Source organism: Pan paniscus, chromosome 19 (genome assembly GCF_029289425.2).
Source record: "Pan paniscus chromosome 19, NHGRI_mPanPan1-v2.0_pri, whole genome shotgun sequence".
Classification (NCBI taxonomy): domain Eukaryota; kingdom Metazoa; phylum Chordata; class Mammalia; order Primates; family Hominidae; genus Pan; species Pan paniscus.
In genome coordinates this window covers 19,976,418-19,987,926 of record NC_073268.2, presented here as the reverse complement: position 1 = coordinate 19,987,926, position 11,509 = coordinate 19,976,418, and the positions used below count along the sequence as shown (strand labels likewise).

The window sequence follows — 11,509 nt, the reverse complement described above, 5'->3', positions numbered from 1 at the left end:
AAGAAATATACTGAGTACAGAAGAGCCCTAATCCTGATCACTGTCATCCCTGCAACCTGAATGAGCATCACCCCATAGGTAGTATAAAGAGTTCTGGAAGCTGGGCCCTGTAGCTTCCACCTGTAATCCCAGTACTTTGGGAGGCCAGTTCTGAGACCAGCCAGGGTAACATGGTAAAACTGTCTCTACCAAAAATACAAAAATGAGCCAAGTGTGGTGGTATGTGCCCGTGGTCCCAGCTATTTAGGAGGCTGAGATGGGAGGGTTGCTTGAGCCTGGGAGGATGAGGCTGCAGTGAGCCAAGATCACACAGCCTGGGTGACAGAGGGAGACCCCATCTCAAAAACAAAAGAAAACAAAAAACCCCAAAAACTAGCTGGGTGTGGTGGCTCATGCTTGTAATCCCAGCACTTTGGGAGGCTGAGCCGGGTGGATCACAAGGTCAGGATTTCCAGACCAGCCCGGCCAACATGGTGAAACCCCGCCTCTACTAAAAATAAAAAAATTAGCTGGGTATGGTGGCACATGCCTGTAATCCCAGCTACTCGGGAGGCTGAGGCAGGAGAATCACTTGAACCTGGGAGCGGAGGTTACAGTGAGCTGAGATCGTGCCACTGCACTCCAGCCTAGGTGACAGAGCAAGACTCCGTCTCGGAAAAAAAAAAAAAAAATCCCAAACCAAAAGACAGCCTAGAGAGTCTGTCTCTCACAACTAGGGTATTTTATTTACATCCCACATTGTTCATAAGAGTATCCGAGGGAGTGTAACTTGGGGGACCCAGGCTTTCTGCTCATCCTTGTTCCTGTATCTCCATCTCCGTTCTCCTCATCAAGCCTGTCTCTGATCCAGCCACTTAATTCCATGGGAATTAAAAGACTGAATCTAGTTAGGGGCTCCCCTCCATTTGGTCTTTCCTTACTTTCCAGTGCCTGGAGCTTTGGCTTGGGACTCAGCAGATTGGGGGTTAAGACCGATCCCCTGTCCTTTCCCCTCCCCTCTCCATCCCTGACTTCAAAGTTTTCATAAAGCCCAAGTCACTGCTTCCCTGACCCCATAGTGGCAGCTCCATCTCAGCTTTTGGTCGGTTCAAAACAGCAGACGCTGAGCCCTGGCCTGGCCGCCCGTTCTCCTCGTTCTAGCCATCTCCTAGGGTAAGCACCAGCATGCCAACGACCTGGGGGGCCACCAGTCCTTGCTCCTCCAGGAGAGGAGGGCTAACTAGGATAGAAGCTGACTCAAGGGCAGGCACAGTGGTTCATGCCTGTAATCCCAGAACTTTGGGAGGCTGAGGTGGGCAGATCGCCTGAGCCCAGGAGTTCAAGATTGGCTGGGCGGCATGGCAAAACTGTCTCTACAAAAAATACAAAAATTAGCTGAGCATGGTAGCATGCACCTGTAGTCCCAGCTACTTGAGAGGCTGAGGTGGAAGGACTGCTTGAGTCTGGAGGGTCAAGCTTGCAGGGATTGACACTGCACTCCAGCCTGAGTGACAAAGTGAGACCCTGCCTAAAAAAAAAAAAAAGAAGAAAAAGAAAAGAGAGTTTGCCGTATGGTTAGGCTTAGAAGGCATCCCATTGGACAGGGCATGGTGGCTCATACCTGTAATCCCTGCACTTTGGGAAGCCGAGGTGGGCGGATCAAGAGGTCAGGAGTTCAAGACCAGCCTGGCTATCAGGGTGAGACCCCGTCTCTACTAAAAAAATACAAAAAATTAGCTGGGCATGGTGCACACCTGTAATCCCAGCTACTTGGGAGGCTGAGGCAGAATTGCTTCAACCGGGACCTGGGAGGCGGAGGTTGCAGTGAGCCGAGATGGCACCACTGCACTGCAGCCTGGGCTACAGAGCGAAACTCCGTCTCAAAACAAACAAACAAACAAAAAAACAACAAAAAAAGAAGGCATCCCATTGGCAGAACCCTTGTTTCCAGCCCAGGGATGAAGGTAGCCAGTTGGTAATTGTGAAGAACCTGCCTGGAAAGAGATGGACCTGGAAAAACGGAGCAGCTCAGGAACCAGAATGTGTTCCTTAGTACTCATGTGCAAAATATATGCTAAATTACATGCAAATCAATGTCCAATCATTATAATCTCTGGCAATTTGGTAACTAATGCTGTGACACTATCTGGTCTAGGACGTTTCTGGCTCCCTGGGGCCAGATCCTGCTCTGTAGCTCCCACAGGAGAAACCATCACAGACCAAAGGCCAGCGGGGGCCCCAGCACTCAAGGACTGTTTCTCCCACCACCATCTGTGGACTTTTCCAGCTGTTTTTCTTGGCCCAAGGATCACACCCATAGGGATGCAGATGGGGGAAGGGGAAGCTGAGAAAGCAGTGAAGACAGAATGAGCTGGGGAAGAGGCAGATGGTAGGAAATGGAGACGGAGAAATGGCACTAGTGGCCCAGCCACCTGAGATGGGATACCTGGGAGGGACATCTTTTCAAGTAGAGGCTGTGTTGGGGCATGGTGAGAGAGGGTCTTAGCAGGTAACCTTCCTTTCCTCTCCAGACTGAGGAATCAGAGTTCTGATTGTGGAGTGCCTCTCTCTAGGACGGGGCTGCAGCATAGGAGTCTCAGCTGCTTACATCCAGGTCCAGGATTATGTCTGCTAACAGACGCTGGTGGGTACCACCTGACGACGAAGACTGTGTGTCTGAGAAGCTCCTGAGGAAGACTCGGGAATCTCCGCTGGTGCCTATAGGTAAGTGAAGAAAGGAATGGGGTGCCGAGTAGGAGGCCTTCTCTGTCATGTCTCCTGGTACCCTCCAAAGAGAATGAAGCAGAGGTCAGAAAACTCAAGTGGTCCTACTCACGGAACAAGGGAAACAACAGCAAAGGTGCCAAGGGGCAAACCCTTACAATGAAATCAGGACGTCTGGATGGGTGGAGGTGGCAGCCAACTGAGTACATGGGATATGAGGAACCTGGAGCACCAACACCAAAGTGGGAAGGGTCAGAAGAACACCTTGGGGTCCCCCAGGGCTTCCTTCCTTATGGCCCTGGTAGAGTAGGAAAACAGCTGTACCAGGAGGTGGGAGCCAGCAGTGTGGCTCAAGGGCCCAGGGCGGAGCAAATTGGTGGGGAGGGGCTGAGTCGTGGTGATCAGCTATTTGTATCTGGGGGAGGGGCATCACTGGTGGTGATCAGCTATTTGTATATGGGGGAGGGGTGTCACGGGAGGGAGGCAGCCACTTTGAAAATGCCATTGAAGGGCAACAACTCAATATATATATATTTTTTTTGAGATGGAGTTTCACTCGTTGCCCAGGCTGGAGTGCAATGGCACAGTCTCGGTTCACCACAACCCCTGCCTCCTGGGTTCAAGTGGTTCTCCTGCATCAGCCTCCTGAGTAGTTGGGATTATAGGCATGCACCACCACGCCCGGCTAATTTTGTACTTTTAGTAGAGACTGGGTTTCTCCATTTTGGTCAGGCTGGTCTCAAACTCCCAACTTCAGGTGATCCACCTGCCTCAGTCTCCCAAAAGTGCTGGGATTACAGGCATGAGCCACCATGCCCCGGCAACAACTCAATATTCTAATGATCCCCCTAGGTCCCCCGCAACGCCCACCCCCCGCCACCAGATGCTGCATAAAACCAGCTGTTTATCTAGATGCCCAGCCTGCCTGGTAAGGTATCTCTCATCAGGGGAGTGCTGTGCATTGTGGCTGTGGTCCAGGGGCTGTGTTCTCTGCCCACAGGCTTAGGAGGCTGCTTGGTGGTAGCAGCATACAGGATTTACCGGCTGAGGTCTCGTGGTTCCACCAAGATGTCCATACACCTGATTCACACCCGAGTGGCAGCGCAAGCCTGTGCAGTGGGTGCAATCATGCTAGGTGAGTAGCTTTGTGGGGTCGCAGAATGAGGGCAAAACCGATTATGCAGTTTGTAGGTCTTTAAGTCCCAACAATTAAAAGGACTGTGCTTGGCTGGGCGCGGTGGTTCACGCCTGTAATCTCAACACTTTGGGAGGCCAAGGCGGGCAGATCATGAGGTCTGGAGAGCGAGACCATCCTGGCCAACATGGTGAAACCCCGTATCTACTAAAAATACAAAAATTAGCTGGGCGTGGCGGCAGGTGCCTTTAGTCCCAGCTACTCTGGAGGCTGCGGCAGGAGAATTGCTTGAACCTGGGAGGCGGAGGCTGCAGTGGGCTGAGATCCGCCACTGCACTCCAGCCCGGGTGACAGAGTGAGACTCTGTCTCAAAAAAAAAAAAAAAAAAAAAAAAAAAAGGACTGTGACTTAAGTTCTCCTGTTCTGGGCTCCACATCACATGCTTGGTGAAGCCCCTATACTGAGCCATCTTCCCTGTTTAGGCTCCTGTCCCAGGCCTGTGGGGACAGTGTCTCATGACAGTTTGCCCTAGGGGTGAGAAAAATCATGCAACAGAACATATGTTGAATTTCTCTTCCTCTTGAGATTAAAAAGCAGACAGCCACTTGCTAACTGTGTGACAGTGGACAAATCTTTCTCACTGAGCCTCAGTTTCCTGATGTGTAACATGACAATAACCACCCCTGGCTTGCCTACCTTGCAGGCTGCTGTGAGGTTTCTCAGATACACAATACATGTGAAAGTGTTTTGTGAACTGTCAGATAAGCGGTTTCCCCAGGGTGTGTGGTCAGATGCTTGAAGCAGCTGTTGGGACCTGGGGCACAAAGATGAGCGGGAAGCTGGACTCTCAAGGGAGCAGCTAGAGGTGAACCCCTGGGACGCCTGAGAGCCAGAGGACGGGTGAAGGGTTTGATGCCAAGGGGCATTATTTCTTTTCTCTCACACAGGTGCTGTGTACACAATGTACAGCGATTATGTCAAGAGGATGGCACAGGATGCTGGAGAGAAGTAGAACTCCTATAGGAGCCGGGGCTGTCCAACTCCCCTAACTCAATCCCTGGTACATTCCTAATAAAGCAGTTTTGAGGAAAATCAACAGACTCTTTTTCACTGGGGGAGAACAGAGTAAGGGACTGGTGGTAGCTGGGGAGAGGACTTGGAGTAAATGGCTGGAAATCAAAGTGCTCTGGCCCCCTACTCCAGGGCAAGGAAGATTCTTAAGGGAGGCAGCAGTTTCCTGAGGAGGTCGTGGGGTAGACCTCTGATCGCAGGAACCCAACAACTCCCAAGCCATCTTAGGTCCCACCCAGAAGCAGCATGGAGTGGGAGCAAGGGGGCAATAATGGGGCCTTGGCGCTCATGGGAACACTGAATTAAAAGGCAGGCGGCTTCCCTGGGGACCCAGGCAGGAAGGAGGCTGCAGCTGGAAGCAGAGGCAGTGAAGCCTCTTGGGAGATGACATATATTCAGAATGTAAGCACCAGACGGGGCAGGGGAGACGAGGATGAAAGGAGCAGAGCAAGACAGAGGTCAGAATGTTCTGTTCACTTGCAAACCATGGCTAAGGTCAAACTTGTAGAAAATAAAATTCCATGTAAATCCCAAAGATAGGGCCCCTTGGGGTTTCATCCCCTTCTCTTTCTGTGAGCCCAAGCTCCTCTCTTTTCCTTGGGAATGGAGCCCGGCAGAGGCCACAGAAGGAAGCAGGAGGCCAAATGCTCCTCTCTCACTGGGGCTCTGGGTTGGAGGTTGGTGAGTTGTTCAAGATGGCAACAGCAGCTTCCAGACACTCTCTGACAACACGAAGGCCACGTCATACGAGGTCTCAGCTTCAAGTACAGGAGTTGCAGCCCACTGTAGGGAGCAGGAGCTCCCAGGAGTCCATGCACTCACATGGGGTAATTGAGCACAACATCCTGTTTGGCAAGTTCCAGCAACATAGGATCATCGAAGAATTTGCTGATGCTCACATCTTCACTGAGGCCCTGCAGGGAATGGGGCAAATATAAGAAAGCCCGAGGTGGTCGCAGACTAAGCAAGGAGACTATCCAAGACCTGTGTTCAGTGGGGAGGCTAGTGGTGGCTGGAAGGTAGGTGGTGGTGTTTCAGGAGCCCTGCCTTTAGGGTACTATCACATGGGAGGATAAGGCTCTCCTTTCCCAACGAGATTGGGGCCCAGGTTTGGTTGCCTAAGGAGTATACAGATCATATCTCTACATTGGAAAAGTGTCCCTTAGGAAAAGGGGCCAAAAGAAAGAGAGAGATCCTGCTTCTGAGAGTCCTGGGGGGTTGAGGGATGGCAACAGGCCCAAGGGAGACATACCTTCCTACGGCGGGTTTTGATCATGAATTCCCGGGCCAGGTGAGGAGCTGGCTGTGGCTCCAAGGGGCGGATGACAATGCTCTTGTCCAGGGGATCACCAGGCACAATCTAAAAGGCAAAGGAATTTCAGATGGCCCAGGCAGAATTCCCAGAAGATTCAGGCCCAGAAGCAGGACTCTTCTTATTTATTTTATTCCTAAATTTATTACTTATTATTATTATTATTATTTTTTTTTTTTTTTGTAGCCCAGAGGTCCTTTATTTTTTTTTTTTAACACCTATGATGCCATGAATTCATAGGGAATAGGTTCCAGCAGCTCAGGCTCCTTCCCATTGGTTCTCACAAAGTGTGCTTCTCTGGGTGGAGCAGGCTGGCGCTTTAGTTGAACCCAGGTACCTTTCTCTTTGGCTTCTTTCTTTTTCTGATCATTTTCCTTCACACGTTTCAGGAAGCTATCTCGGCTCTTAGAGTGCTTAATGTGCTCAATACGCACATTAATTCTCTTGGCAAGAATCTTGCCCTTAACTTGTTTGTTTACAACAATGCCAACAGCATGCTGGGTAACATTGTAGACTCTTCCAGTTTTGCCATGGTAACACTTGTGGGGCATTCCTTTTTGAACAGTACCCATTCCCTTGATGTCTACAATATCACCTTTCTTATAGATTCGCATATATGTGGCCAAAGGAACAACTCCATGTTTTCTAAAAGGCCTAGAGAACATATATCGGGTGCCTCTCCTCTTTCCCTTTGTGTTCGTCATTTTGGCGAATTACTGGAAGATGGCGGTTCCGGCCGAAAGGCTACTTATTATTTTTTTGAGATGGAGTTTCGCTCTTGTCTCCCAGGCTGGAGTACAATGGCGTGATCTCGGCTCAATGCAACCTCCGCGTCCCGGGTTCAAGCGATTCTCCTACCTCAGCCTCCCAAGTAGCTGGGATTACAGGCATGCACCACCACGCCTAGCTAATTTTATATTTTTAGTACAGATGGGGTTTCTGCATGTTGGTCAAGCTGGTCTCGAACTCCTGACCTCAGGTGACCTGCCCGCCTCAGCCTCCCAAAGTGCTGGGATTACAGGTGTGAACCACCATAGCCGGCCCTATTATTTCTTTTTTTTTTTTAAACTGAGAGACACAGATTCAAGTTGCCCTGAATATATGCTCCCCAGAGGAGGACTCTTCTCCAGGATGCTGTACACCTCACTTAGGGCTTGGAGAGGGATCAGGACAGAAGGGGATGAGGCTTGCAGAGGTGGGAAGCCAAGTCCGCCAGCCTGCTTTGCTTTCTCACCTGCCAGTGGTGGAAGACAGACAGAGAAAAGGCTTGTCCCTGGGTGTGAGTCCGGAGATCAGTCTCAAAGCCAAAAGAGTCAATGGCCGGGATAAAAGCTTTGATGGTGTACAGAGGGGAGCCTGGGATGGGTGCATCCTGAGTCACGTGCCCCCTGAGACAGAAAAACAAAGGCTGAGCCTCTAGTCAAACACAGGCCAAAAGCCAAGAAGCAATCCAGCATTTGCTGTCCCCAAATGCATTCCAGCCCAGAGTTACCATCAAAGAAAGAGTAACCAAGAATGTTCTACAAAAAGCAGAAAAGGCTCAGGGCTCTCAGTATAATTCCCTGTGGAAGTCAAAGTGGCAGCAACCTCTGGGCAGAGGACAGGAGTGGGATGGTGAAGGGACAAGGGCCCAAAGACGTTCCCATCACTGACTTGCCTCAGCACTGCCTCCAACAGCTCTGTGAGGAGGGGATCCCAAAAGAAATATCAATTTTTTTTTTTTTTTGAGACAGAGCCTCGCTCTGTCGCCCAGGCTGGAATGCAGTGGCGCCATCTCGGCTCACTGCAAGCTCCGCCTCCCGGGTTCACGCCATTCTCCTGACTCAGCCTCCCAAGTAGCTGGGACTACAGGCACCCGCCACCACGCCCAGCTAATTTTTTGTATTTTTAGTAGAGATGGGGTTTCACTGTGTTAGCCAGGATGGAGAAATGTCAAATTTTAATCTGCAGAAAAGCGGGGGCTTGCCTCCCTCCGCTCCTACTTCTTTCTGGAAAATCAGCTCACGGGGTTTCCAGAGAGAGGAGGGTAGAGAAGGCCAACCTCTCTTCCCTGTAGGAGCCGAGGTGACTCTTGTTCTGCTCTTGCTCTCAGCACTCTCCCTAATACGCCTGGGGCCGCTCACCTGCGCCTGGCCAGGACGGTATAAACTGCAGAGACGCAATCTGCAGGGGCCTGGACCTCTACAAAGTAGTAAGGCTCCATCAGACGAGGAGTAGCCTGCAGCAGAGCAAGAAGAAAGGCCCCTCAGCTTGGGGAAGGCTGGGGGCCTATAGTCCCACTTGCTCCTTCACTTAGTCCCCTGTCCAGTGAAGCAGATGGTCCCCTACCGCCCCATTCTCTTACCATGAGGAAGGCAGAGTAGACGACTCTCCTGGCTGTGGGGATGATCTGGCCCCCGCCCCGGTGCAGGGGCTCCTGGGCAACCACCGCATCCAGGATCTTAAACTTGACATTCCGAATCACTGTAAAGGAGGTGGAGGGAGTGACTGGGGAGAGGTTCTGGGCCTGTCATGGGGCCATGGCAGAGTAGCAGTCTCCTGCAACACTGCAGCTGTCTTGCAGTCATGAAAGACATGGTACAGAAATCAAATGGGAGGTGGGCGTTCTAACTGAATAAGCAAGGCCCATGGCAGAGGTCAGAAGTTAAGCATATGTTCTTAGTGTTTGCTTCAGACCATGCTCAGACTTAGAGCTTTCCTAGAAGTTTATTTCCTTCTTCTGCACATATTTACATTTTTGTGGATGTAGAATAAATTCCAGAATTGTACATTTGGTCCATGAAGCCCAATCAGGGTCTATAAACCATTCCAATCTCATCATCCTCTTGATATCTCTTCTCAAATACGTCCAACGCCAAACCCTTCTCAGAAATGAGGAGCAAATGACAGTTTAGAAATGACTTAAATTTCCATTTCCAGGCTACACCACCAGGATAAGGAAGGAAAAGGGAAGAAGCTGGCCCAGGACTTGGGATGGTCCTGTGTACCCCAAGCTGCTTCTCCTGCCGAATCCTAAAGATGGTGAGCCCATCCCACTCACATGCCTGGCTGCAAGGACCCTCGAGGACTGGGGTCGGGAGTGCTGGTGGACTTACATTCATCACAGAGGGGGCCCTCCCTGGTTCCCCACTGGAAACCTTGAACGATGCTGTCCTTCACTGAACCAAGAAGAGCCTTGTCCACCTATAGAGAAACATGAGGCCTCCTTAGCAGTCGCCCTGGCAACGGCTGAAGCGTTTAGAGGGAGAAGACAGATGTGCCTGTAAGGGGATACTGTCCTTCACCAGAGGACACAAGATACTTTTGGGAAAAGAACACTTTGTAGTTTCTTCCACTCCAGAGGTAAGAGACCGCCACCCAGTTCCCATCAGTTCTGCTGTACCTCAGAGGGCAGAGTATCATCCACCAGAATGTTGGGGCCGGTCGCATCAGGGCCAAAAGCCCAGATGGAACGGGCAGCCAGCAGATCCCAATCGTACTTGGTCTGGAAGAACTCTCCCAGCTTCTTCCTGGGGAAAGGAGGAGACAATGGAGCTGTCAGCCAGCTCTGTGATTGCCGGTCCTGGAGCCACAGACCCTCCCTTCCTGGAAGACAGTCACTTCATCCTACCCACTGTGCCCAGAACAAGAGCAAAGGCAAAGACATAAATGCTCCCCAGAAAGATGTGTGCTCTTAGAGACCCGGCAGTTAAACTGTGGCATCCCTGCCTCCTTTCGACCCTGGCGTCAGAGCCCTGTTCTCACCTGTTCCACGTAATCTGGACCACCTCATTCTCTATGTCCTCTGCCAGGCCCTTCTCAAGAGGCTCAGCAATCATGGTGATCTTGTTCCTGGTCAGAATGGAAATGGGTGATAAGGACAGCTAACAGAACAGCAGAAGAGGCATTACTAAGAAAAGGGTAACAAGATGGACAGCTGAGGAAGTGACATCAGTGAAAGCCACAGGGGCCAAGCGTGGTGGTTCAGACCTGTAATCCCAGCACTTTGAGAGGCCAAGGCAGGAGGATCACTTAAACCCAGGAATTTGAGGCTGCAGTGAGCTATGGCTCACACCACTGCACTCCAGTCTGGGTGATACAGCAACATATTGCCTCTTAAAAACAAACAGCCAGGCGCGGTGGCTCACCCCTGTAATCCCGGCATTTTGGGAGGCCGAGGTGGGCGGATCACAAGGTCAGAAGATCGAGCCTACCCTGGCCAACATGGTGAAACCCCATCTCTACTAAAATACAAAAAATTAGCTGGGCGTGGTGGCGTGCGCTGGCGCATGCCTGTAATCACAACTACTCAGGTTGAGGCAGGGGAATCACTTGAACCCAGAAGGCGGAGGTTGCAGTGAGCCGAGATTGTGCCACTGCACTCCAGCCTGGCGACCGTGCAAGACTCTGTCTCAAAAACAAAACAGAACAAAAAAAAAACCCCAGACAAACAAACAAACAAACAAACAGAACCTGGGCAACAAAGCAAGAGACCCCATCTCTATAAAAAATTAGCCAGCCGGGTGCGATGGCTGATGCCTGTAATCCCAACACTTTGGGAGGCTGAGGCAGGCAGATCATGAGATCAGGAGTTCGAGACCAGCCTGGCCAACACAGTGAAACCCCATCTCTACTAAAAATACAAAAATTAGCTGGGTGTGGTGACACTCACTCCCTGTAGTCCTAGCTACTCAGGAGGCTGAGGCAGGGGAATTGCTTGGACCCGGGAGGCAGAGGTTCCAGTGAGCTGAGATCGAGCCACTGCACTCCAGCCTGGGCTACAGAGTGAGACTCTGTCTCAAAAGAAAAAAAAAAAAAGAAAAACAAACCCAGGTGTGGTTAGCACACCTGTAGTCCCAGCTACCTGGGAGGCTAACTAAGGTAGGAGGATCGCTTGAGCTCGGGAGGTTGAGGCTGCAGTGACCCATGGTGGCACCACTGTACTCCAGCCTGGGTGATGAAGTGAGACCCTGTCTCAAAAAAAAAAAAAAAAAAAAAAAAAAAAAGCCACAGTATCAGGGGCAAGGTAGAGCAAAAAGGGCAAAGGGCTCATCTTTCTTTCATTTCAATCTACTGGTCTTTATGAAAGTAAGGTTTAAGCTGGGCGTGGTGGCTCATGCCTGTAATCCCAGCATTTTGGGAGGCCGAGGCGGGCGGACTGCCTGAGGTCAGGGGTTCGAGACCAGCCTGGGCAACATGGCGAAACCCCATCTCTACTAAAAATACAAAAAAATTAGCCAGGTGTGGCGGTGCGTGCATGTAATCCCTGCTACTGGGGAAGCTGAAGCACAAGAATTGCTTGAACCTGG

At 51.0% G+C, this 11,509-nt stretch overlaps 3 protein-coding genes across 9 annotated transcripts in view; 1 reads left to right on the top strand and 2 right to left on the bottom strand.

Moving 5' to 3' along the window:
* The first annotated feature begins 1,046 nt into the window (after nt 1-1,046).
* Nucleotides 1,047-4,930, top strand: HIGD1B (HIG1 hypoxia inducible domain family member 1B). Of its 5 annotated transcripts, none has more exons than XM_008954623.4 (4): nt 1,047-1,152; nt 2,511-2,703; nt 3,704-3,838; nt 4,786-4,930. In XM_008954623.4, the coding sequence occupies exons 2-4, from the start codon at nt 2,604-2,606 to the stop codon at nt 4,848-4,850; spliced, it is 300 nt and encodes a 99-aa protein (XP_008952871.1). In that variant the 5' UTR covers nt 1,047-1,152; nt 2,511-2,603; the 3' UTR covers nt 4,851-4,930. The 5 variants fall into 5 exon arrangements, with proteins under 5 accessions (XP_008952871.1, XP_008952886.1, XP_008952881.1 ...); XM_008954638.4 differs by having other exon boundaries at nt 2,553-2,703; nt 4,786-4,923; XM_008954633.4 differs by lacking the exon at nt 1,047-1,152 and adding an exon at nt 1,340-2,368 and having other exon boundaries at nt 2,553-2,703; nt 4,786-4,923.
* Nucleotides 4,931-5,368: 438 nt separating this feature from the next.
* EFTUD2 (elongation factor Tu GTP binding domain containing 2) overlaps nt 5,369-11,509 on the bottom strand; it is a 49,168-nt gene continuing 43,027 nt past the window's right edge. Inside the window, exons 21-28 of one of the 3 annotated variants that reach the window (XM_003806509.4) lie at nt 9,966-10,052; nt 9,604-9,730; nt 9,317-9,404; nt 8,566-8,684; nt 8,345-8,439; nt 7,456-7,609; nt 6,162-6,269; nt 5,369-5,823 (exon numbers count right to left, since the gene is read on the bottom strand). In XM_003806509.4, the coding sequence (XP_003806557.1) occupies nt 5,728-5,823; nt 6,162-6,269; nt 7,456-7,609; nt 8,345-8,439; nt 8,566-8,684; nt 9,317-9,404; nt 9,604-9,730; nt 9,966-10,052 (874 nt within the window). In that variant the 3' untranslated portion in view covers nt 5,369-5,727. Of the gene's footprint in view, nt 5,824-6,161; nt 6,270-6,574; nt 7,610-8,344; nt 8,440-8,565; nt 8,685-9,316; nt 9,405-9,603; nt 9,731-9,965; nt 10,053-11,509 lie in introns of those variants that run through there. The other 2 variants (XR_010110534.1, XM_063598651.1) reach the window with 2 other exon arrangements.
* Nucleotides 6,404-6,983, bottom strand: LOC117976466 (large ribosomal subunit protein eL21). Its single transcript, XM_034941671.3, has one exon. It carries the CDS (start codon nt 6,923-6,925, stop codon nt 6,440-6,442), a length of 486 nt encoding a protein of 161 aa, XP_034797562.2. The 5' UTR covers nt 6,926-6,983; the 3' UTR covers nt 6,404-6,439.